Here is a 26,454-nt window from a genome sequence, read left to right on the forward strand (position 1 = left end):
GTCACTGTCAAGTCTGACGAGTCCTCTCCTGCCTGGGATTCCTCCGATGCATCCTTGAGTGTAACGCCTACTGCTGCTGGCGCTGCTGTTGTTGCTGCTGGGAGTCGATCGTCATCCCAGAGGGGAAGTCGGAAGACCACTTGTACTACTTCCAGTAAGCAATTGACTGTCCAACAGTCCTTTGCGAGGAAGATGAAATATCACAGCAGTCATCCTGCTGCAAAGCGGATAACTCAGGTCTTGGCAGCTACAGTGGTGTTAAACGTATGTCCGGTATCCAGCGTTAATTCACAGGGAACTAGAGAATTGCTTGAGGTACTGTGTCCCTGGTACCAAATACCATCTAGGTTCCATTTCTCTAGGCAGGCGATACCGAGAATGTACACAGATGTCAGAAAAAGAGTCACCGGTGTCCTAAAAAATGCAGTTGTACCCAATGTCCACTTGTACCCAATGTGGACAAGTGGAGCAGGGCAGACTCAGGACTATATGACTGTGACAGCCCACTGGGTAGATGTATTGCTTCCCGCAGCAAGAACAGCAGCGGCAGCACCAGTAGCAGCATCTCGCAAACGCCAACTCGTTCCTAGACAGGCTACGCTTTGTATCACCGCTTTCCATAAGAGATACAACTGACAACCTCTTACGGCAACTGAGGAACATCATCGCAGAATGGCTTACCCCAATTGGACTCTCCTGGGGATTTGTGACATCGGACAACGCCACCAATATTGTGCGTGCATTACATGTGGGCAAATTCCAGCACGTCCCATGTTTTGCACATATATTGAATTTGGTGGTGCAGAATTATTTAAAAAACGACAGGGGCGTGCAAGAGATGCTGTCGATGTCCCGAAGAATTGCGGGCCACTTTCGGCATTCAGCCACCGCGTGCCGAAGACTGGAGCACCAGCAAACAGTCCTGAACCTGCCAGGCGATCATCTGAAGCAAGAGGTGGTAACGAGGTGGAATTCAACCCTATACATGCTTCAGAGGATGGAGGAGCAGCAAAAGGCCATTCAAGCCTACACAGCTACCTACGATATAGGCAAAGGAGGGGAAATGCACCTGACTTAAGCGCAGTGGAGAATGATTTCAACGTTGTGCAAGGTTCTGCAACCCTTTGAACTTGCCACACGTGAAGTCAGTTCAGACACTGCCAGCCTGAGTCAGGTCATTCCCCTCATCAGGCTTTTGCAGAAGAAGCTGGAGAGATTGAAGGAGGAGCTAAAAGAGAGCGACTCCGCTAGGCATGTGGGATTTGTGGATGGAGCCCTTAATTCGCTTAACCAGGATTCATGGGTGGTCAATCTGTTGAAATCATAGCCCTACTTTTTGGCCACCGTACTCGATCCTAGATTTAAAACCTACGTTGTATCTCTCTTTCCGGCAGACACAAGTCTGCAGAGGTTCAAAGACCTGCTGGTGAGAAAATTGTCAAGTCAAGCGGAACGTGACCCGTCAACAGCTCCTCTTTCACATTCTCCTGCAACTGGGGCTGCGAGGAAAAGGCTAAGAATTCCAAGCCCACCCGCTGACGGTGATGCAGGGCAGTCTGGAGCGAGTGCTGACATCTGGTCCGGACTGAAGGACCTTCCAACGATTACTGACATGTCGTCTACTGTCACTGCATATGATTCTATCACCATTGAAAGAATGGTGGAGGATTATATGAGTGACCGCATCCAAGTAGGCACGTCAGACAGTCCATACGTATACTGGCAGGAAAAAGAGGCAATTTGGAGGCCCTTGCAGAAACTGGCTTTATTTTACCTAAGTTGCCCCCCCTCCAGTGTGTACTCCGAAAGAGTGTTTAGTGCAGCCGGTCACCTTGTCAGCAATCGGCGTACGAGGTTACTTCCACAAAATGTGGAGAAGATGATGTTTATCAAAATTAATTATAATCAATTCATCCGTGGAGACATTCACCAGCAGCAATTGCCTCCAGAAAGTACACAGGGACCTGAGATGGTGGATTCCAGTGGGGACGAATTAATAATCTGTGAGAAGTTGGATGTACACAGTGAAAGGGGTGAGGAATCGGACGATGAGGAGGAGATGGACATCTTGCCTCTGTAGAGCCAGTTTGTGCAAGGAGAGATTGATTGCTTCTTTTTTGGTGGGGGCCCAAACCAACCAGTCATTTCAGTCACAGTCGTGTGGCAGACCCTGTCGCTAAAATGATGGGTTTGTTAAAGTGTGCATGTCCTGTTTATACAACATAAGGGTGGGTGGGAGAGCCCAAGGACAATTCCATCTTGCACCTCTTTTTTCTTTAATTTATCTTTGCATTATGTGCTGTTTGGGGACTATTTTTTTAATCTGCCATCCTGTCTGACACTGCATTGACACTCCTAGATGGGCCAGGTGTTTGTGTCGGCCACTTGGGTCGCTTAGCTTAGTCACACAGCGACCTCGGTGCACCTCCTTTTTTTCTATGCATCATGTGCTGTTTGGAGACTATTTTTTAAATCTGCCATCCTGTCTGACACTGCAGTGCCACTCCTAGATGGGCCAGGTGTTTGTGTCGGCCACTTGGGTCGCTTAGCTTAGCCATCAAGCGACCTCGGTGCAAATTTTAGGACTAAAAATAATATTGTGAGGTGTTCAGAATAGACTGGAAATGAGTGGAAATTATGGTTATTGAGGTTAATAATACTATGGGATCAAAATGACCCCCAACTTCTGTGATTTAAGCTGGTTTTGAGGGTTTTTTGTAAAAAAACATCCGAATCCAAAACACACCCGAATCCGACAAAAAATTTTCAGGGAGGTTTTGCCAAAACGCGTCCAAATCCAAATCACGGCCGCGGAACCGAATCCAAAACCAAAACACAAAACCCGAAAAATTTCCGGTGAACTTTCAGGTTTATGACCCTATTGCGTGTTTAGCCATCGGAATGCACAAGTACAAGCCGTGAATGGGTGGTAGATGGGGTGGAAGGGGGGGTGTCAGGGAAGCATCTTGTGAATCTATTTTAGGGGAATTCTGTTTAAGGTAGCCAGTAGGCTTCTTTGGATGGAGTTGCTTTTTGGGTATAAGCTCTGAATAGTTCAATTTCAGAAGCTTGATACACAAGGGAAATGCAGCCAACCGCCAAAGACTGTCATTTTAACTGCAATTTACAGCTACTAATAGGCATTGTAGGGTAATAATTCTCTGATAGTATTGTACGAGAGATGTGAAATAAGTTTCCGGATAACCAAAAGTAGATTTACAAAGTGAATGTAGTACACGGGTCGGGGAAACTCCCTCTATGCCCCTCCTACCAGACTCAGTCTAAAAAACTGTGCCCGAGGAGATGTATATACTTTGAGAGAAGGATAGATAAGGATAGTGGTGAGATTCCGAACCAGCACACACAACAAGAGGAAAGCCAAGTTAACCAAACTTGAAACAGGAACAGCAAAGGCTAAACCAACATACAGTGCAGGTAGAACGAAGCACTGGGTGGGCGCCCTGTATCCTCTACGGACTGCGAGGAAAGGATTTACTGGTAAGTAATTAAAATCCTATATTCTCTTATGTCCCAGAGGATACTGGAGTCCATTTAGTACCATGGGGAAGTACCAAAGTTCCCAAACCAGGTGGGAGAGTGCTGAGGTTCCTGCAGAACTGATTGACCAAACTGAAGGTCCACAGATGCCAAAGTATCGAACTTGTAGAACTTAGCAAACGTGTTCGAACCTGACCAAGTAGCTGCTCAGCAGAGCTGTAAAGCCGAGACAACCCGGGCAGCCAGCGGAGGAGCTGCGCATCCCTGTCCTGTCAGCATCTGGGTCCACTGCAGAGGGAAAATGGCACTGGTGAGCTGCTGGATCCTCTCATAATGAAGCCCCGCCCCTTCAATGGCGTGCGGTCTTCCTGCTTTTTTTATACTGATTGAGGAATCTGGTGTTTAACATGGAGAGAAAACCGTTTTAAGGCCGTGTTGACAGTCTGGGTACTGTGTACAGTTTACTGAGATGCAGTTGTGTACTGTGTCTGGAGACGCATTCCGCCCCATTTAGAAGGCATGCATTTCTGTACGCTTGTGCCGCCATAAAAGCCAGCGCCCCACTAACCGGGACGCCGGCTCAGTTCTCACCACTCTTCTGGCTCTGTTAGGGGTGGTGGCGTGCTGCGGGAATGTACGCTCGCCTTGATGGGGCTTGCAAATAATTCCCTCAGGAGCTCAGTGTCCTGTCAGCGGGGAACGGGACCATTAACCCTTCAAGAGTCCCACAAAGCAGGCAGGCAGGTGTCAACCAGCACTGCCTGAAAACAACAAACATAGAAAATAAATGCAGAAAACTCTTCAGGAGCTTCCTTCAGCATGACCGGCTCCTCCGGGCACATTTTCAAAACTGAGTCTGTTAGGAGGGGCATACTTTGTTATAAAGCTTGCCCCAATGTTATCAACTTGTAGTGTAAATTTCTTACTCGTTTCAACAATATCAGCAAGGATATAATGCACCCCTAATTAGTGCGTACCAATTATTTGTAATAACACTGATCCGCCCCGGGCTCATGGTCCCAATATTGACTACCAAGACATTACAAAAAAGGCATCACAAACACAATGCTGCAACCAAGATCAGTCCATACGTATAATGTCAACAATTTAAATAATGGTTTACTTTATGCTTTAAATAGTGTGTACTCACTCCTGCACTTGTGCATAAAAGTTCACAATTCCTCTCGGTTTCCTGGTGCTGTCAGGTAGTGGGAGGTGTTTACTGTATAATTTAATGGAGTTTCTAACTAACAAGGCACCACTAACCTAGCGCAACACAACAGCACCACTGAAACTGATCTAAGTGACCAATGCAATTTAAACATCAAACAATACAAACATCACATAATCTGAACATCACACAATATTAAACGTCAAATAACGTAACCTTTCAGGTACTCGAGTACTATTATTGTCCCACTTAAATGGGTTCTGTAACCCGACATGTGCACAGGATTTAGGTATGGTGGTGTTAGAAGGTTCGAACCCTCAGCTTTAACGCAGCTTTCCAACACGTTTCTCCCCTTTGTCCTACTGGGGAGTCCACTGCTGACAAGGGGTTAGGCTTGGAGGGGACCAGTGGCTGTGGCAGGTATTTAACTCAGCAAAGTAGGTGCTAGACAAACCCCCGTTGCTAAATGGCGCTGGGTCCCTTTAAGCCTTTCAAATCACACTTGTGGCCTCTCATTATTTCCGGTCAAATAAATGTAATTCGGTCAGTAGCCTTTAAACGTTCACTAGTAAGGATGTATAGTCCTCCGCACAGGCACCAAGCCTAATGGGGTTGGAGAGGGTATCAGCATTAGAACTGGTCTATTGGCCAAGGGAGGCTAAGTGTGGTGGTACTCAGTCTATCTAGGGGCTGACGGTGGGGACTGTCTCTATAACTCTGGAGCAGTTCCTTGGCACCAGATTGGCTACAGAAGCCAGACTCACGGTTCTCGTTATGTTGTAGTGCGCTAGGCCACTGTGCTCCTCCTCCTGGCAGGGTACCTGGGCTGGGTCACCAGTGGCAACAGGACATCTCCTCCGGACAATGCGCATCCAACGCTCTGTCACCCCCCTCTCTTCTGGTGGGCGGGTGGCTCGATGGGGCCACAGCGGGGATCGGCTCTCACCCCGCTCCTTCTACTCTCCAGTCTGGCAGCCCACCGGGCTTGGGATCTGCAGCCTCCACTTTTCTGCGGTCCTCTCCCATGCGTCTCATCCCATCACACTCACTTTCTGCTGCACTCTGCCGCCACGTGCCTCCGCACCACAAGCGGCCGATCACAGAACATGTGACCAGTGCGGGTAGATGCTGGGATGCTCAGGGACTTCACAGGCAGCCTCCTTCTAGGACACCCATCTCCTTTCCCTCGCTGAAGTTGGCGTCTGACGTGGCTTCCTCTCACGTCATCTTCTCTTCCTCTCACTGCACACCACAGCCAATCAGGTCTCCTCCCTGCAAGAGCTGTCAGTGTATCCCTTAAATGGTCTGAGCCAGGTAATTAACTCTGTGCTGTCTTTAGTAGTCCCACTAGCCTTGATTTGTGACACAGGCTGTCACCTTGTGAAGTATCACATGAACGTTAAATTTTTTCACCAGAGGAGGCTATGCAAAGTTACATGTGACCAAACCACTTGTTTAAGCAGCTGGACCAGTCTGATGCAGGTATATATTAGTGATGAGCGGGTTCAGTTCCTCGGAAACCGAACCCCCCCGAACTTCACCCATTTTAAACGGGTCCGAGGCATACTCGGATTCTCCCGTATGGCTCGGTTAATCCGAGCGCGCCCGAACGTCATCATCCCGCTGTCGGATTCTCGCGAGATTCGGATTCTATATAAGCAGCCGCGCGTCGCCGCCATTTTCACTCGTGCATTGGAAATGTTAGGGAGAGGACGTGGCTGGAGTCCTCTCCGTTTATTAATAATATTTGTGCTTATTGCTTAATTGTGGGGACTGGGGAGCAGCTGTATTATATAGGAGGAGTACAGTGCAGAGTTTTGCTGACAGTGACCACCAGTATACGTTGTCTGCCTGAAAAACACTCCATATCTGTGCTCAGTGTGCTGCATATATCTGTGCTCACACTGCTTTATTGTGGGCACTGGGGACCACCAGTATATTATATAGGAGCCAGGAGGAGTACAGTGCAGAGTTTTGCTGACAATGACCACCAGTATACGTTGTCTGCCTGAAAAACACTCCATATCTGTGCTCAGTGTGCTGCATATATCTGTACTCACACTGCTTTATTGTGGGGACTGGAGACCATCAGTATATTATATAGGAGGAGTACAGTGCAGAGTTTTGCTGACAGTGACCACCAGTATACGTTGTCTGCCTGAAAAACACTCCATATCTGTGCTCAGTGTGCTGCATATATCTGTGCTCACACTGCTTTATTGTGGGGACTGGAGACCATCAGTATATTATATAGGAGGAGTACAGTGCAGAGTTTTGCTGACAGTGACCACCAGTATACGTTGTCTGCCTGAAAAACACTCCATATCTGTGCTCAGTGTGCTGCATATATCTGTGCTCACACTGCTTAATTGTGGGGACTGGGGAGCAGCTGTATTATATATAGGAGGAGTACAGTGCAGAGTTTTGCTGACAGTGACCACCAGTATATATAGCAGTACGGTACGGAAGGCCACTGCTCTACCTACCTCTGTGTCGTCAAGTATACTATCCATCTAGATTCTATACCTGTGGTGCATTTTAGTTTTGCAGTTTGCTGACAGTGACCATCAGTATATATAGCAGTACGGTACGGAAGGCCACTGCTCTACCTACCTCTGTGTCGTCAAGTATACTATCCATCTAGATTCTATACCTGTGGTGCATTTTAGTTTTGCAGTTTGCTGACAGTGACCACCAGTATATATAGCAGTACGGTACGGAAGGCCACTGCTCTAACTACCTCTGTGTCGTCAAGAATACTATCCATCCATACCTGTGGTGCATTTCAGTTGTGCGTAGCATATATAGTAGTAGGCCATTGCTATTGATACTGGCATATAATTCCACACATTAAAAAATGGAGAACAAAAATGTGGAGGTTAAAATAGGGAAAGATCAAGATCCACTTCCACCTCGTGCTGAAGCTGCTGCCGCTAGTCATGGCCGAGACGATGAAATGCCATCAACGTCGTCTGCCAAGGCCGATGCCCAATGTCATAGTAGAGAGCATGTAAAATCCAAAAAACAAAAGTTCAGTAAAATGACCCAAAAATCTTAATTAAAAGCGTCTGAGGAGAAGCGTAAACATGCCAATATGCCATTTACGACACGGAGTGGCAAGGAACGGCTGAGGCCCTGGCCTATGTTCATGGCTAGTGGTTCAGATTCACATGAGGATGGAAGCACTCATCCTCTCGCTAGAAAAATGAAAAGACTTAAGCTGGCAAAAGCACAGCAAAGAACTGTGCGTTCTTCTAAATCACAAATCCCCAAGGAGAGTCCAATTGTGTCGGTTGCGATGCCTGACCTTCCCAACACTGGACGGGAAGAGCTTGCGCCTTCCACCATTTGCACGCCCCCTGCAAGTGCTGGAAGGAGCACCCGCAGTCCAGTTCCTGATAGTCAAATTGAAGATGTCACTGTTGAAGTACACCAGGATGAGGATATGGGTGTTGCTGGCGCTGGGCAGGAAATTGACAAGGAGGATTCTGATGGTGAGGTGGTTTGTTTAAGTCAGGCACCCGGGGAGACACCTGTTGTCCGTGGGACGAATATGGCCACTGACATGCCTGGTCAAAATACAAAAAAAAATCACCTCTTCGGTGTGGAATTATTTCAACACAAATGCGGACAACAGGTGTCAAGCCGTGTGTTGCCTTTGTCAAGCTGTAATAAGTAGGGGTAAGGACGTTAACCACCTAGGAACATCCTCCCTTATACGTCACCTGGTCCGCATTCATCAGAAGTCAGTGACAAGTTCAAAAACTTTGGATGACAGTGGAAGCAGTCCACTGACCACTAAATCCCTTCCTCTTGTAACCAAGCTCCTGCAAACCACACCACCAACTCCCTCAGTGTCAATTTCCACCTTACACAGGAAAGCCAATAGTCCTGCAGGCCATGTCACTGGCAAGTCTGACGAGTCCTCTCCTGCCTGGGATTCCTCCGATGCATCCTTGAATGTAACACCTACTGCTGCTGGCGCTGCTGTTGTTGCTGCTGGGAGTCGATCGTCATCCCAGAGGGGAAGTCAGAAGACCACATGTACTACTTCCAGTAAGCAATTGACTGTCCAACAGTCCTTTGCGAGGAAGATGAAATATCACAGCAGTCATCCTGCTGCAAAGCGGATAACTCAGGTCTTGTCAGCCTGGGTGGTGAGAAACGTGTGTCCGGTATCCACCGTTAATTCACAGGCAACTAGAAACTTGATTGAGGTACTGTGTCCCCGGTACCAAATACCATCTAGGTTCCATTTCTCTAGGCAGGCGATACCGAAAATGTACACAGACGTCAGAAAAAGAGTCACCAGTGTCCTAAAAAATGCAGTTGTACCCAATGTCCACTTAACCACGGACATGTGGACAAGTGGAGCAGGGCAGACTCAGGACTATATGACTGTGACAGCCCACTGGGTAGATGTATTGCCTCCCGCAGCAAGAACAGCAGCGGCGGCACCAGTAGCAGCATCTCGCAAACGCCAACTTGTTCCTAGGCAGGCTACGCTTTGTTTCACCGCTTTCCATTAGAGGCACACAGCTGACAACCTCTTACGGAAACTGAGGAACATCATCGCAGAATGGCTTACCCCAATTGGACTCTCCTGGGGATTTGTGACATCGGACAACACCAGCAATATTGTGCGTGCATTACATCTGGGCAAATTCCAGCACGTCCCATGTTTTGCACATACATTGAATTTGGTGGTGCAGAATTATTTAAAAAACGACAGGGGCGTGCAAGAGATGCTGTCGGTGGTCCGAAGAATTGTGGGCCACTTTCGGCATTCAGCCACCGCGTGCCGAAGACTGGAGCACCAGCAAACACTCCTGAACCTGCCCTGCCATCATCTGAAGCAAGAGGTGGTAACGAGGTGGAATTCAACCCTCTATATGCTTCAGAGGATGGAGGAGCAGCAAAAGGCCATTCAAGCCTATACATCTGCCCACGATATAGGCAAAGGAGGGGGAATGCACCTGACTCAAGCGCAGTGGAGAATGATTTCAACGTTATGCAAGGTTCTGCAACCCTTTGAACTTGCCACACGTGATCATCAGGCTTTTGCAGAAGAAGCTGGAGAGATTGAAGGAGAAGCTAAAAGAGAGCGACTCCGCTAGGCATGTGGGACTTGTGGATGGAGCCCTTAATTTGCTTAACCAGGATTCACGGGTGGTCAATCTGTTGAAATCATAGCCCTACTTTTTGGCCACCGTGCTCGATCCTAGATTTAAAACCTACGTTGTATCTCTCTTTCCGGCAGACACAAGTCTGCAGAGGTTCAAAGACCTGCTGGTGAGAAAATTGTCAAGTCAAGCGGAACGGGCAAAAAAGGGGCGTGGATTCGTTGGAATGGGCGTGATTTCGCATAAAGGGGCGTGGCATTGCAGGAAAAGACTACCTTTTACCCCAGTTTTGCAACCTGCACGCCCATACGTTGGCCACCACAGGAAAGAAAAATAATCCTGATTCATGCCCCTTACATTATTTGTCATTTTTCCTCCTTATAGTAATGCCCAGTATACATTATGCCACATACTGCAATGGCCCTTAGACATTATGCCGTACACAATAATGCATATGACACAATATGCACACACTGTAATGCCCCCGACACATTTTGCCACACACCGTAATGCCTGTGACACATTATGCCACACACCGTAATGCCTGTGACACATTATGACAGGAATCGCAATGCCCGTTATACATTATGCTACACACTGCAATGCCCCTGATACATTATAGCACATACAATGTCTGTGACACATTATGACACACACCGCAATGTCCGTGATACATTATGCCACACACTGCAATGCCCGATACATTATAGCACATACAATGCCTGTGACACATTATGCCACACACTGCAATGACCTTGAGACACTATACCACAATGCCCGTGATATAGTATACCATATACCGTAATGCCTGTGACACATACCGCAATGCCCTGCCCGTTATACCCTATGCCACACACCGCAATGCCTGTTATGTATTATGCCACACTGCAATGACCCTGAGACATTATACCACATACCACAATGCCCGTGATATAGTATACCACACACCGTAATGCCTGACACATTATGACACACACCGCAATGTCCGTGATACATTATGCCACACACTGCAATGACCCTGAGACATTATACCACATATCACAATGCCCGCGATATAGTATACCATACACCGTAATGCCTGTGACACATTATGACACACACCGCAATGTCCGTGATACATTATGCCACACACCGTAATGCCCATTACACATTAAGTCCTACAGTAAGGCTTCTAATTACTTTTCAATTACCTGCTCGTTTTCAGGGGTTTCATGCACTGGGTGTCATGCTCGTTGCCAGGGGTTTCATGCTCTTGGTTCCATGCACGGTGCCAGTGGTTTTCATGCTCAGGGTGTCATGCTCGTTGCCAGGGTTTCATGCACTGGGTGTCATGCTCGTTGCCAGGTATTTCATGCACTGGGTGTCATGCTCGTTGCCAGGTGTTTCATGCACTGGGTGTCATGCTCGTTGCTAGGAGGTAGTCCTTGTTGCTAGGGCTGTGCTCCCAGTGCCACATATGTCCCCAGTGCCAGATATTCCCCCACGGTGCCAGGTACTCACATGCCCCAGTGCCAAATATAGCCCCCCCCATGTGCCATGTACACATATACCCCCCCAGTGCCACATATGCCCCCAGTGCCAGATATTCCCCCCCAGTGCCACATATGCCCCCAGTGCCATATATTCCCCCCCAGTGCCAAATATGCCCCCAGTGCCATATATGCCCCCAGTGCCAGATATTCCCCCCCAGTGCCATATATGCCCCCAGTGCCAGATATTCCCCCCGTGCCATATATGCCCCCAGTGCCAGATATTCCCCCCCAGTGCCATATATGCCCCCAGTGCCAGATATTCCCCCCCAGTGCCATATATGCCCCCAGTGCCAGATATTCCCCCCCAGTGCCATATATGCCCCCAGTGCCAGATATTCCCACCCAGTGCCATATATGCCCCAGTGCCAGATATTCCCCCCAGTGCCATATATGCCCCAGTGCCAGATATAACCCCCCCCCCCAGTGCCATATATGCCCCCAGTGCCAGATATTTCTTCCCCCGCCGCCGCCGCTTGTTGGAGGGACACGGAGGGCACAGCGCGCCTCTCCTGTGTCCCTCCTGCATCATCTCCGGCGGCCGCTGGTCTAATAGGGGGAAGTGCCGGTTCGTGAGCCAATTAGAGCTCACGGACGGCACTTCCCCCTATTAGACCCGCGGCCGCCGGAGATGATGCAGGAGGGACACAGGGAGGCGCGCGCTGTGCCCTCTGTGTCCCTCCAAGAAGCGGCGGAGGGAAGGAGACCGCAGACTAACATGCGGACGCTCGTCCGCATGTCAGTATGCTGTAAATCAGTGGCGCCCCCGCAGCCCCTCACCCCCAAGCCACCAAGAGGGCTGCGGGGGCAGTAGTTACGCCACTGCAAGTAGGCACGTCAGACAGTCCGTACGTATACTGGCATGAAAAAGAGGCAATTTGGAGGCCCTTGCAGAAACTGGCTTTATTTTACCTAAGTTGCCCCCCCTCCAGTGTGTATTCCGAAAGAGTGTTTAGTGCAGCCGGTCACCTTGTCAGCCATCGGCGTACAAGGTTACTTCCACAAAATGTGGAGAAGATGATGTTTATCAAAATTAATTATAATCAATTCCTCCGTGGAGACATTCACCAGCAGCAATTGCCTCCAGAAAGTACACAGGGATCTGAAATGGTGGATTCCAGTGGGGACGAATTCATAATCTGTGAGGAGGGGGATGTACACAGTGAAAGGGGTGAGGAATCGGAGGATGATGATGGGGTGGACATCTTGACTCTGTAGAGCCAGTTTGTGCAAGGCAGTGGCGGAACTAGCGAGCGGTGGGCCCAGGTGCGACAAAATGCTTTGCCCCCCCCCACACACACAAACATCCCATCCAAGTCCACCCCCTGACCCCTGGAGAGGATCTGGTGAGGGGGACCTGCTCAGGGTCAGAGAAATGGATACCTAGCAACAGTGCCGTAACTAGACATTTTAGTACTACTGTGTGCAAGAAACGGCATCGGAGCCCCACCCCTGCATGCAAAACAGGGGCAGTGCGCGCCGTAGGCGCGCGCAAAAATACATAGTGGCGTGGCTTCGTGGGGAAGGGGTGTGGCCACAAAATAATACCAATTCATAAAACGGTGCACAGTAGTCTCCATTCTTCAAATTACGCCGCACAGTAGCACCACTACACCAGGTAGAGACCCTTTTACACCTTACAGCGGACAGATTCCTCTTTTTACACATAACGGCAGACAGCGTGCACTTTTTACACATAACGGCAGACATCGTCCCCTTTTTACACATAACGGCAGACAGCGTGCCCTTGTTACACATAACGGCAGACAGCGTGCCCTTGTTACACATAGCGGCAGACAGCGTACACTTTTTACACATAACGGCAGACAGCGTGCCCTTGTTAAACATAGCGGCAGACAGCGTACACTTTTTACACATAACGGCAGACAGCGTGCCCTTGTTAAACATAGCGGCAGACAGCGTACACTTTTTACACATTACGGCAGACAGCGTACACTTTTTACACATAACGGCAGACAGCGTACACTTTTTACACATAACGGCAGACAGCGTCCCCTTTTTACACATTATGGCAGACAGCGTGCCCTTGTTACACATTACGGCAGACAGCGTCCCCCTTTTTACACATTACGGCAGGCAGATTCCCCCTTTTTACACATAGCGGCAGGCAGATTCCCCCTTTTTACACATAGCGGCAGGCAGATTCCCCAGTTTTACACATTGCGGCAGGCAGATTCCCCATTTTACACATAGCGGCAGGCAGATTCCCCATTTTTACACATTACGTCAAGCAGTCCCCCCTTTTTACACATTACGGCAGGCAGATTCCCCATTTTTACACATTGCGGCAGGCAGATTCCCCAGTTTTACACATTGCGGCAGGCAGATTCCCCATTTTTACACATAGCGGCAGGCAGATTCCCCATTTTTACACATTACATCAGGCAGGCCCCCCTTTTTACACATTACGTCAGGCAGTCCCCCCTTTTTACACATTACGGCAGGCAGATTCCCCATTTTTACACATTGCGGCAGGCAGATTACCCCTTTTTACACATTGCGGCAGGCAGATTCCCCCTTTTTACACATAGCGGCAGGCAGTCCCCCATTTTTACACATAGCGGCAGGCAGTCCCCCATTTTTACACATAGCGGCAGGCAGTCCCCCATTTTTACACATAGCGGCAGGCAGTCCCAAGAAAGAAAGAAAGAAAGAAAGAAAGAAAGAAAGAAAGAAAGAATTATACTTACCCTCTCCGCTGGCTCAGGCTCCTCGGTGCAGCGTCAGACGATTCCCGGGCAGTAGAGAATGAGGAGGAGGGAGGTGGAGGAGGGAGCCGCAGCAGCGCTGTGTTATTGGTTGAGGCGCTGCTGCTGCTGCCCCTCTGCTTCACTATAGGCTGTTCTTGGAAGACAGCCTATAGTGAAGCAGAGCAGCAGCAGCAGCAGCGCCTCCACCAGTAACAAAGCGCTGCTGCGGCTCCCTCCTTCACTTCCCTCCTCCTCCTTCCCCCGTCCGTGCCACTGCTCCTCTCCTCGCCGGGCGGCTGTGCGCTGCGGGCAGCGGTTGCCCGCAGCGCACAGCGGCATGTAATGAGTCAGTTTGACTCATTACATGCTTGGGCCCCTGGACAGAGGCGGGCCCCAGTGCAACGCACTGCTTGCACTGCCGGTAGTTCCGACTCTGGTGCAAGGAGAGTTTGATTGCTTCTTTTTTGGTGGGGTCCCAAACCAACCAGTCATTTCAGTCACAGTCGTGTGGCAGACCCTGTCGCTGAAATGATGGGTTCGTTAAAGTGTGCATGTCCTGTTTATAGTATACAACATAAGGGTGGGTGGGAGGGCCCAAGGACAATTCCATCTTGCACCTCTTTTTTCTTTCATTTTTCTTTGCATCATGTGCTGTTTGGGGACTATTTTTTTGAAGTGCCATCCTGCCTGACACTGCAGTGCCACTCCTAAAAGGGCCAGGTGTTTGTGTCGGCCACTTGTGTCGCTTAGCTTAGCCATCCAGCGACCTTAGTGCACCTCTTTTTTTCTTTGCATCATGTGCTGTTTGGGGACTTTTTTTTGAAGTGCCATCCTGCCTGACACTGCAGTGCCACTCCTAGATGGGCCAGGTGTTTGTGTCGGCCACTTGTGTCGCTTAGCTTAGTCACACAGCGACCTTGGTGCGCCTCTTTTTTTCTTTGCATCATGTGCTGTTTGGGGACTATTTTTTTTGAAGTGCCATCCTGCCTGACACTGCAGTGCCACTCCTAGATGGGCCAGGTGTTTGTGTCGGCCACTTGTGTAGCTTAGCTTAGCCATCCAGCGACCTTGGTGCAAATTTTAGGACTAAAAATAATATTGTGAGGTGTGAGGTGTTCAGAATAGACTGAAAATGAGTGTAAATTATGGTTATTGAGGTTAATAATACTATGGGATCAAAATGACCCCCAAATTCTGTGATTTAAGCTGTTTTTGAGTTTTTTTTGTAAAAAAAACACCCGAATCCAAAACACACCAGAATCCGACCAAAAAATTTCAGGGAGGTTTTGGCAAAACGCGTCCGAATCCAAAACACAGCCGCGGAACCGAATCCAAAACCAAAACACAAACCCGAAAAATTTCCGGTGCACATCTCTAGTATATATGTCTCCAATGCAGCTTCCAGTGACTCAAAATGAATCCCATGCATCTTGTGTGGGAACACGAAGAAGTCACAAGGCGCCTGGTCTAGACCAAGCTCCTGGATGTGTTCATGGGCCAGAAAAACCACTGCTTTCCATGTGGGCAGGTGCATTTTCTTAATAGAGACGGGTACCACGAGCACATGTTTTTGGAAGGTGCCCAGAAATGGCTTCCAGCACTTGTTGCAGGCATTGGTTGAAGTACAGGTCCCCAGTGATGGTGTGCTGCTGCACGAGTGGTACGGTAACTACACGACCAGTCTTGGCCACAAAATCAGCCACTATTTCCTTGGCCATGCTGCACTCACATCGGAACTTCTGTGGCGCTGCACCTCCAACTGATGCCCACTTGGCTGATTGTTTTGTATCGGGTCGAAACTTTAGATCCAAGATTCATCATGACCAGTGCTTAAAGTGGTCCTTGAGAGGTGATGGAACTCACCCCCCGCCCTCCCAGCATGAGGGTGCGGTGTCACTAGCCCCTCACCCTTTTACCCACCTTGCAGATGATACACCCCTAGCCCCGCCCCTACCTGCAAAACATTAATCTTTTACTGCTCCGCTCTATCAGTTCCACCACTGGCTGCCTATATGTTATCAATTTACATATAAAATACTCCTACTGACACATAATTCTATTAAAAAAATTACACCAACATACATCTTTTCTCTAATCTTGCAATATCTCCCAGCTCGCCCTTCTGATATGCACAAGATCTGTGTCTCTCATATACACGCATTACCTACTCCCAGTAATGGTTATAGGACTTTTTTTTCCATGCAGCACCCACTCTGTACAATGCCCTCCCATACACAAGACTCTCCTCTAGTCTCCAAAACTATAAGCATTCACTGAGAACTCACCTCTTCAGGCATTTTATCATATCTTACACAAGTTATCCCTCACACAGCTTATCCCTGACGCAGCTCTCCTCCTGGACCACTTATCCCTGGCACAGTTAGCCCCCTGACACCACTCAACCAGGAACTGCCTGTACAAACTACAAAGTTGCCGGGCAAACTGGCTGGCGCACCACCTCCAAATACAAGTGACGGAATGTAGTTCCACCCCGTTCCGGCCCACTTTAACCCCTGATCACCACTGATGATTTCCCAGACGGAGTTTGAGTGACCCCATCAAACCTGGTCAGCATGTTGCGGCACCAAGTCACCCGATCCTCTTCCTGCTATCGAATCGCTGAAGTATGAAACAGCTGGATCCCGATGAGATGCCTTTTTCTCTAACTGGGCCATGATCACCCTGGCATCCAATTCAACTATGGCCTGTACAGCAGCAATGTTGCCTTCGGTAATGGTGGACACAGGTCGGCCACAGTGCTACTTGTCTTCCAAGGATCTTCCGCCATGCTGAAATTCTGAAAAACACTCAAACACAAGGGTTCGGGTTGGTGCTTCCTCTCCAAAAGCAGCTTATAGTTACTCAGTGGGTCATTCCGAGTTGATCGTAGCTGTGTTAAATGTAGCACAGCTATGATCATCTTCCCAGACATGCAGGGGGATGCCCAGCACAGGGCTAGTCCGCCCCGCATGTCAGCCCCCCCCCCCCCCCCCCCGCTGAAGTACAAAAGCATCGCACAGCAGTGATGTTTTTGTACTTGAAGAGTAACTCTTGGCCAGGGCAGCTACTGCGGCTGGCCGGGATTTACTCGTCGCAGCGGCTGTGTGTGACATCACGCAGCCGATGCGGGCCACCCCCTGCACGGTTCGGTCACGCCTGCATTGGCCCTGAAAACGGAGGCTAAATGCTGCCGTGCCGCCCCGCCCCCTACCTCCCAGCGAATACCTCTTCCTGTCAATCAGACAGAGGCGATCGCTAGGTAATGAGGGCCATCGGCCACCTGAAATGCGGCGGTGCACTGCAGCGCCGGCGAATGCGCAGTTCCGACCCGATCGCTACACTGTGAACAACTGCATCGTGTGATCGGGTCAGAATGACCCCCTCAAAACTGTCCTGCCGTTGCAGACCACTCTTGTACTCGTAGAAGATCCTGGCTCTCCAGTGGCCTCTGTTAAGCTACATAATGAGTTCATGAAGGGAGTAAACATGCTGACTTCTTCGGTGTGCAGTGCTGCAAATATACAGTTCTGTGCCCTGACATTTCACAAGTACTTTAGTCAGAGATTACAGTTTACAACCAGTCAGATTGTGTCTACTCTACCTCTTCACTGCATATCCGGGAACTTTTTGCCCACCCCTTGTATGTTTGGTATGACCTAATGCCTGGCCCTCTGTCTGCAGGTATAAATCCATTGCAAAATACAAGGCGTTTTACCTGTGCTTCTACCTGTCCATCGCTGCTGCCATGTTTATGGTGAGTACTGTACAGCAGAGCTGATAATCTAGTTATTTTCTTTGTAACCTTGTAAGAGAATGAATGACTGGCAGCTGCATATACCCCATCATATTAAAATCCTTGAGACAGTGATTGCATGTTACAGTAACATACACAACAAACAAATGAGCCCCGCTCATGCCACCTGAGTAACCCATCCATGTACCCACTGCCTAGGCTGGAATAGACCAGGAGGAAGATCATAGTAATGCCAAAACAATCATGATGGAAATGGGGGAGTTATTCCAGGTGCAGGTGAGAAAGGGAATAATAGGAGTGATGAGGCATTGGGAGAGTCTGAGTTTATCATACAGTATAAGTTATGTTCTGTGCACCATTTACCAATTTACTACTAGAATGACTACCTGGACTGCTACGGAGACCCCAGCATCTTAGGGAAGATTGGAACTGACATCCAGGATAAGAAGTGTACGTGGCTGGTGGTAGAGGCACTAAAGAGGGTGACTCCTGAGCAAAGGAAAATCCTGGAGGTAAGTGTGATAGTGGGAGAGTTCCAGTTAGACCTACTCAGACAACTCCTCCTCCTGTGCTTACACCTTCCCTGACAGCTCCTCATCTCCTGTGGTTACAACTTCCCCAACAGCTCCTCATTCAAATGCAGTTACACTTTCCCCAACATTTCCTCCTTCTGTGTTTATACATTCCCTGACAACTCCTCCTCTTCATGTGGGTTACACCTTTCCTGACAACTCCTCCTCCTGCATTTACACCTTCCCAAATAACTCCTCCTCCTCCTGTGCTTATAGCTTCCCCGACTGTAACTCATCCTCCTCCAGTTACACGTTCCCTGAAATCTGTGCCTCGTGTGCTTATACCACCCCCGACAGTCCCTACTGCTCAAGCTACTTCTTTCCCAACAGCTACTGCTGCTGAGCTTACACCTTCTTGATAGCTCCTCTTCCTGTGCTTTAACTTTCCCAGACAGATACTCCTCTAGCAATTACATCTTCCCCAGCAGCTCTTGCTGCTGCATGTACACCTTTCCAGGCAGCCCCTCCTCATCCTCCTTCTGTTTACACTTTCGCTGATAGCTCCAACTCCTGCATTTACACCTTCCCTGACAGATCCTACTCCTGCATTAACACCTTCCCTGACAGATCCACCTCCTGTGCTTACACCTTCCCGACAGCTCCTCTTTCTGCATTTACACATTTCCCGAAAACTGCTGAACATACACCTTCCCTGACAGCTCCTCTTTCTTCTTCTTGTTACGCCTTCCCTGAGAGTTCCTCCTACTACATATACACCTTATCCAAAAGTACCTTCTCCTGTGCTTACACCTGACTGCTCCTCCTGCGGTCACACCTTTCCCATTACACTTACACATTACTGACATTTACATCTTTCATGACAGCTCATGCCACTAAGCTTCCACCTTTCATGACAGTGCCTCCTCCTGCAGTTACACCTTCCCTGCAAACTCTTTCTCCTGAGCTTAAACCTTCCCCAACAGCTCCTCCTTCTCTGGAAATTACACCTTCCCCATCAGCTCCTCCTCCTGTGGTTACACCTTCCCCCTTAGCTTCTCCTCCTGCACTTTCACATTACTGACAGCTGCTCCAAATGCAGTTACACATCTCCTTGACAGCTCCTGCTGCTGAGCTTACACCTTCCATGACAGCTGATTCTCCTTGTCACGCTCGGCATAAGTTGGGGTTCCGACAACCGAGTTTTGGCTGAAGGGATAGCTACCTGTGAGGAGAGTAAACGAGGTGGCTGAATGTAAATCCTCCTCATAGGGTGGAAGCCAAACTAAGTGTTAATGTTGGCCGGATGACATAAAGAAAAGGAGGACTTTGTAAGAAGATAACTGTAGTTTTTTTTTTTTTAAATCAATAGTTTTTATTGAAAAGATAAACATTTTTATGGGGTACAGAACAAAGAAAAAAGGGGGGGATGATACATCAATACAGTGTAAGGGTAGGTATGTTAGGGGTACAGAAGGGTGGGGGAGGGGGGGGGGGAGAGTAGGAGTCCAGACTAGAATTGGGGGGAGTGTTACATCGGAGCCTTGTATACACAATACATCAGAAGAGTTGAGACATATAAAGAGACTGTACATTGCAGTAAGGTAATAGTGGCCTAATGTTGTTGGTCAGAAGTTATAGGTACGCTTTAAAAGATGGTGTTGGGGGGAAGCCTAGTGAGGGTCGACTCTTAACCGGGAGGGGAGGGTATAGATGCCTAGGTAATGGGGGGTGTAATGAAATGTGTTATGTTATAGTTCAGATATTGTCGGGTTGCCCAGATGGGCTAAGTGGGGGTGAGGTGGATTTATGAAGATATTGAGACCCTTCAATCGAGGAGATATAGGTGTGCCACGCGAGCCAGCGCGTTTTGAGGGAAGCTTAGTTGAGAGAGGAGGAAGCTGATTCCGTCTCCATAAGGAAATGGTGGTTTATCTTATGTATAACTCTTAGCAAGGTAGGAGGTGTGGGTTGTTTCCACATTTGGGCTAGATTTGCACGAGCGGCTATCAGGATGTGGCCCAGGACATATCTAGCAGGTGGCGTTATTGATGAGGGGACAACTTGTAGTAATGCTAGAGTTGGGTCTGGAGCTAGGTGGGTGGACAGAACTTTATTTATTAGGTCAAATACATCTATCCAATATTTAGTGATCTTTGGGCACGTCCAGAATATGTGGAAGATATGTCCCACCGAGCCGCATAGTCTCCAACATTTGTTACTGTGAGAGGGCCAGAATTTATGGATTCGGTCTGGGGTTTGGTATATTCTATTCACTAGTTTTATATGCATTTCAGTGTGGTTTAGACACTGGGACATGGAATGCGAGGTTAAAAAAACTTGACGCCAGTCTTTTGGGGATAGGGTTTTCCCCAGGTCCTGTTCCCATTTCTTTTGGGCGTTTGATTTAGAGGGGGAGGTAGGGGTTATCCGAAGTTTATACCAGTATGAGATGTCGCCTTTGGAGTCCGGTGAGGAGAGAGACGGGAAAAGAGAGTATGTGAGGATGTGTGGAGCGTTGCGTAAGTAGGAGAGATCGTCTTCCACCAGTGTGCTACTTGCACATAGTGGAAGAGTTCCGTTGCTGGAAGTGAGTATTGTGACTGGAGAGTAGAAAAAGGTTTTAGAGAAAGTCCATCGAGGAGGTCTCCTAGGGATAGGACTCCTGCGTTTCTCCATTTGGATAAATTGAGATGTGGTATCATCGATGCTAATGTAGTGATCGATATCTGGGAGATATGGGAAATGGGCGATGATAGGGAGGTCGATAGGGAGTCCCAGATTTGTAGAGCAGCTTGTGTGGAGGGAAGGAGGGATGGTTGCGTAGGTCGGAGCGACTTTGGGATACGGAAAAGGTCAGCTAGGGGGATTGGGTTTGATCGGATTTGCTCCAACTCCATCCATCCAGTGCGCAGTTGGGTTGAGAAGTAGTATTTAATGGGGGCTAGGAGGGAGGCTTCTTGGTATAGAGGAATATTAGGTATATTAAGACCTCCGAATGCTCTGGGTAGGGTCATTCTGGAGAGAGCCATTGAAGGTGGTTTTGCAGACCAGATATATTTAGACATGATAGAGGAACAGGTTTGGATGACTTTCTTTGGGAAGGGGTATGGTATAGTGCGGAAGAGATACATTAGTTTAGGAAGTAGGGACATTTTAAATGCCGCCATTCGTCCCAACCAAGAGACCTCATAGGATGACCAGGATTTTGTAAGGGATTCCAGTGATTCTATCAAGGGAGTTAAGTTGGCAGAGAAGGCGTCTTTAGTGGAGGTAGGAATGTTGATACCTAGGTATTTAATTGTATGAGTTCGCCAGTTATATGGGAAGGAAGCTTGGAGTGCTGGGGTGGAGTGAGATAGGTTGAATGGAGGGCGTCTGTTTTGGTGGTGTTTAGTTTGTAATAAGAGGCGTGGCTGTAGTCATCTAGGACGGCGTGTAAGACTGGAAGCGTTGTAGTGGGATTAGAGATAAAGAGGAGGACATCGTCAGCGAAGAGGCTCAGTTTATGGAGGGATGAACCGAACTTAATTGCCGGAATGTTGGGATTGTCTCTTATTTTAGCTGCTAAGGGTTCAATTGATAGGACGAAGATCAGGGGGGATAAGGGACAGCCTTGTCTGGTGCCATTTGTAATAGGGAAAGGGTCGGATAGGAAGCCTCCACTGAACACCCGGGCCGTAGGGGAGCTGTATAACGCTAGGATAGAGGATAGGATACGATCCCTAAATCCGAATCTAAGGAGAGTTTGGCGCATGTATGCCCAGTTTAGTCTGTCAAACGCCTTCTCTGCGTCCAGCGAAAGCAAGAGAAGGCCCTGGTCTCCAGATAGGGAGTCTATCAGGTTGAAGACTCGACGTGTGTTGTCAGATGCTTGTCTCCCAGGGACGAAGCCAGTCTGGTCCGGGTGTATCAGTGAAGGGAGGAATTTGTTAATGCGGGTTGCAATCATTTTGGCATATAGTTTGATGTCGCAGTTTAATAGTGCTATTGGTCGGTAGTTGTGCACAAGGGCGGGGTCTTTGCCGGGCTTAGGTATAGTAACAATACGCGCTTCTAAGAGTTCTGGAGGGAGGGAGCCTCGGTCTGAGAATGTATTGTATAGCGAGGTCAGGAGGGGGGAAAGGGCGTCGTGGAAAGTAGTATAGAAGTCGGAAACAAAGCCGTCTGGGCCAGGGGCCTTATTTCTGGGTGTAGATTTGATAGCTGTGGAGAGTTCATCAGCCGACCAAGGGGCATTCAGAGAAGAAAGCTGGTCCTGTGTAAGAGTAGGGAGGGAGAGGTCATCTAGGAAGGATGAAATGGACGGGGGGGAGGGTTGTGGGGTGGAGGGGTCATTTGCTAAGTTGTATAATTTGGCGTAATAGTTTGCAAATTGGTTCGTTATATCTTTGGGGTTCAGGATCTTTTGTTTAGTGGGAGAGTAGATACATTTAATTCTATTTCTGGCCTGTTGAACGCGGAGTTTGCGCACAAGCATTTTGCCAGCCTTATTTCCTAACAGGTAAAATTTGTGGCGCATTCTATTCAAGGCCGCTTGGGTGCGTGCGAGGAGCAGCTTTTGGAGTTGACCTCGGACTTTAGAGATCTCAGTTTTAAGTGTTTTGGAGGGATGGGCCTTATTCTTGGTCTCAAGGTCCGACAGGACATCCTCCAGGGTCTTCTGCTGTTGAAAGGCTTGTTTTTTGAGAGTGGCACCGGCCTGAATGGCGGCTCCACGGGTAACGGCTTTAAAAGCACACCAATGATTGATAGGGGAGGTATCTTGAGGGGAATTAGTGGTTAAATAGGAGTCGATGGAGTCAGATATTATTTTTTTTGACACAGGGTTATTTAGTAGGTAGGGATAAAGGCGCCAATGTCGGGGAGGGTTGAAGGTGCCCTGGAGGTTCCATTTCCAGAAAACTGGGGCGTGGTCCGACCATGTGATAGGTAAAATATCCACGCTATCAGTTCTCTGGAGAGACCATTTATCGCATAAAATCAGGTCTATTCTGGAATAGGAGTTATGGACAAGGGAGTGGAACGTGTATTCTCGACCTGAGGGGAATTGTGTCCTCCAGGTATCGTATATGTCGAATTCTACAAGTAGGTTGCGGAAGGCTAGGGAGGGGCCAGAGATAGTGGTTGGAACAGGTTGGGGGAATTGGCGGGATTTGTCCAATTTAGGGTCCAAGACAAGATTAAAGTCACCCAGAACTACCAAAGATCCCTTTAGTGCATTTCGTATAGTAAGGAGTAGTTTTCGCAAAAAGGGGACCTGGTTAGAGTTAGGTGCGTAAAGGGATACCAGGGTAGCCGGTTTGTCATTGAGGAGGCCCGTTATGATAATATATCGACCATTTTTGTCTGATAGTTGAGAGTGTAGGGAAAAGGAGACATTTTTGTTAAAGAGGATGGCTACTCCGTTTCTTTTGGATGGGCCATTAGCAAAGTACCCCACTGGGAAATGGCTATCTTTAAAAAGGGGGAGGCTAACAGAAGAGAAATGGGTTTCTTGTAAAGCTATGACATCAGCTTTTTGTTGGTGGAAGAAGGAAAGGGCCAATCTGCGTTTGTTGGGAGAATTCAGTCCCTTAACATTAAGAGATATGAGGTTCAGCATTGGAAATCTATATTAGGCATGAGAAAGAGGGGTCTGTGGATATCTATTGGAGCGTATCTGCTCCGAGTGCAAATAGGCGTTGGTAGTCCGGGATATGGATCGAGTCTGGAGCTCGAGGAGGGGGGGAACCTGTGGGAGATACATGGGTCGAGATTAAAACAGGAGAGGAGGAGGTAAACAACAAAAAGAAAAGGTCCGGTATATTGGACCTGCATGACTACTGCAGGGGTAGGGGAAAAAAAATTCTGGGGAAAGCAGTAGTGCAGGAAAAGGTGAGGCGGGCTAGATTAACCTGCACCGCCACTCTAAAGCAACTTCTAAGAGGGTAACCTTAGGGCGTGAGGGTCTATTGTAGGCTTCTCTAATTAGGAACATACGCCCCCTAGGGTACAGGTCGGTAATTAGTAGGTGTCAGTAAGTAAGTAACTGGGCAAGGTGTCGCCCCTTAAAATATAACAACATTTGAATATCATGAGAGGGGGTAGCCCCGTAACTTGTAGACCTAGAAAACAAACTTATGTTAAGGCACAACATTGCAATTGTATAAAGGAACATTAAAAGGATATTTTCAGCTCCCCACCCTGGGGGTGGAAGAGGTCTACGGCCTCCGTGAATCGGAGGATCTGGTGCATGGATTGCGAAAGGACCCAGCTCGGCAGTCCAGTGATTCAGTTGTTCGACCAATTATGGCTGACGTTAGCAGCACGCGACGTTGTAGGCGGCTTCGAGACGGAGATGTCCCAGTCCATCAATAATTTCACGCCTGCATCTAGGGAGGAAATTATGTAGGTCGAGTCATCGTATGAGACTATTAATTTAACTGGGAATCCCCAGCGGTAGTGGATGTCGTGGGCTCTCAAAGCAAGGGTGATGGGGGTGAAGGCACGTCTCTTCGCTATGGTAGCTGCAGAGAAGTCTTGGAAAATCTGAAGGCCCCCCAGGGTATCTGAATTTTTGGATTCTCTAGCGGCCCTCATAATGCGTTCCTTAACTGGGAAGAAATGGACTCGAAGGAGGGTGTCTTTAGGAAGGTCAGATGAGACGGTTCGGGGTCTAGGGAGGCGGTGAATGCGGTCAATCAGGAGTTCCGAGGCATCCGCCTTTGGGAGGAGTTTCTTGAATAGGACAGTGGCGTAGGCTTCCAGTTCAGAGTTAGTAACTGAATCAGGGATGCCTCGAATTTTGATGTTGTTCCGCCTTGATCTGTCCTCCATATCCGCCAATTTGGATTTGAATTGATCCAGATCTTGTTGTTGGCGGTCGTGAGATGAGAGTAGGTCGTTGTGGGAGGTGACCAGTTCCTCCATCTTGCGTTCCAATTGGTCCGTCCTGTCTCCTAGAGCTACCAGCTCAGTTTTGACCTCACGAATGGCAGAGGTCAGATCTTTAGAAAGTTCAGATTTGAAGGCAGAAAGTATCTGGCAGAGGGATCTCACGGTTAGAGGGGGATCCGACTCACAGTCCACTCCCGAGACCAAGAGGGCCGAGGACAGGACACTTGATCCCAAGGTGTCCAGTGTGGGAGAGGGGGGAGGAGCATTTTGTAGCGGGGAGATTTGAAGGGATTTTCGCGGGGGGTATGCGACTTTCGGGGGAATTGTCTCCTTTTTTTTTGTAGGAGCCATTTCTCGTCAGTAGCAACGCACCTAGGGTTCTTGGAGAGACGTGCCTCGGTGGTGGGTCCAATCAGCTGGTAATAGTGAAACAGGGGTGCCCAGTCACATTGAAGAGTAATACGTGTTATTTAGACAAGCATGAGTGGCGGTAGGCAGGTTAGAGAGCGCTCACATTGTTGAGGTCATTGAGGTCATAAATCCGGAGGATGTGATTGTCGGGCCAAAGCTGGGCTGGCAACCAGGTCTGTCAAGCCGGGGGGTGAGGGGTTTGGTTTAGCCCCGAAGGTGGTGCGGTAGGGATACTGAGAGTGCTTCTGGCCTCCGATCTCGTGGGGACTGGGGTGGGCTGTGTGTTGGGTGCGGGGTATGGTGATCGCCTCACGCATCCGCTGAAGCTGTTCCGCCGACCCTTCTCCGGAGTGGGTGCTGGTTTCAGGGGTTAGTGGGTTCAGCCCCTCTGGTGCTGGGATGCGGGGGAAAGCTGAAATGGTGACTTACAGGGTGGGACGGGCAGAGGGAGAGACGGGTAGGGCAGATGGAGGGAGTCCTCTTTACGCAGGAGTCGCCCGCCGGCTGACACTCCGTTAGGATGCTGCGGCAGCTGTATCCCCCAGGTACCTTCCGGGATTTTGGGTATGTAGGCCCAGGTATTGACTGTAGAGGTCCTGGGTGCCCGGGAGGTGAAGACGGGGATAGGTGCGGGGGGGTCACGCGGCGGGTTGCCGAACGTCTCAGTGTCCCCTTGGTGTGCGGGTCTCCGGGGCCAGGTCACGCTGGACGAGCAGGAGGCGAGGCGGGAGGCAGTTAGGGACCGCGAGGTATGTGTGGGCTGTGTAATGCCGTGCGGCGCCTCTTACCTCCGATCCGCAAGATGGCCGCCGGCAGCAGTCAGGCACGGCAGGCAGGCTCCCGGAGCGTTCACTGTCGGCTGGGGGATT

General features: G+C 49.0%; 1 protein-coding gene across 1 annotated transcript in view; it reads left to right on the forward strand.

Moving 5' to 3' along the window:
- LOC134943840 (farnesyl pyrophosphate synthase-like) overlaps positions 1-26,454 on the forward strand; it is a 156,450-nt gene that overhangs the window by 125,642 nt on the left and 4,354 nt on the right. Inside the window, exons 7-9 of the mRNA XM_063932446.1 lie at positions 17,714-17,786; positions 17,985-18,062; positions 18,164-18,298. Coding sequence (XP_063788516.1) covers positions 17,714-17,786; positions 17,985-18,062; positions 18,164-18,298 — 286 coding nt within the window. The remainder of the gene's footprint in view (positions 1-17,713; positions 17,787-17,984; positions 18,063-18,163; positions 18,299-26,454) is intronic.

This window comes from Pseudophryne corroboree, chromosome 7, assembly GCF_028390025.1.
Source record: "Pseudophryne corroboree isolate aPseCor3 chromosome 7, aPseCor3.hap2, whole genome shotgun sequence".
Classification (NCBI taxonomy): domain Eukaryota; kingdom Metazoa; phylum Chordata; class Amphibia; order Anura; family Myobatrachidae; genus Pseudophryne; species Pseudophryne corroboree.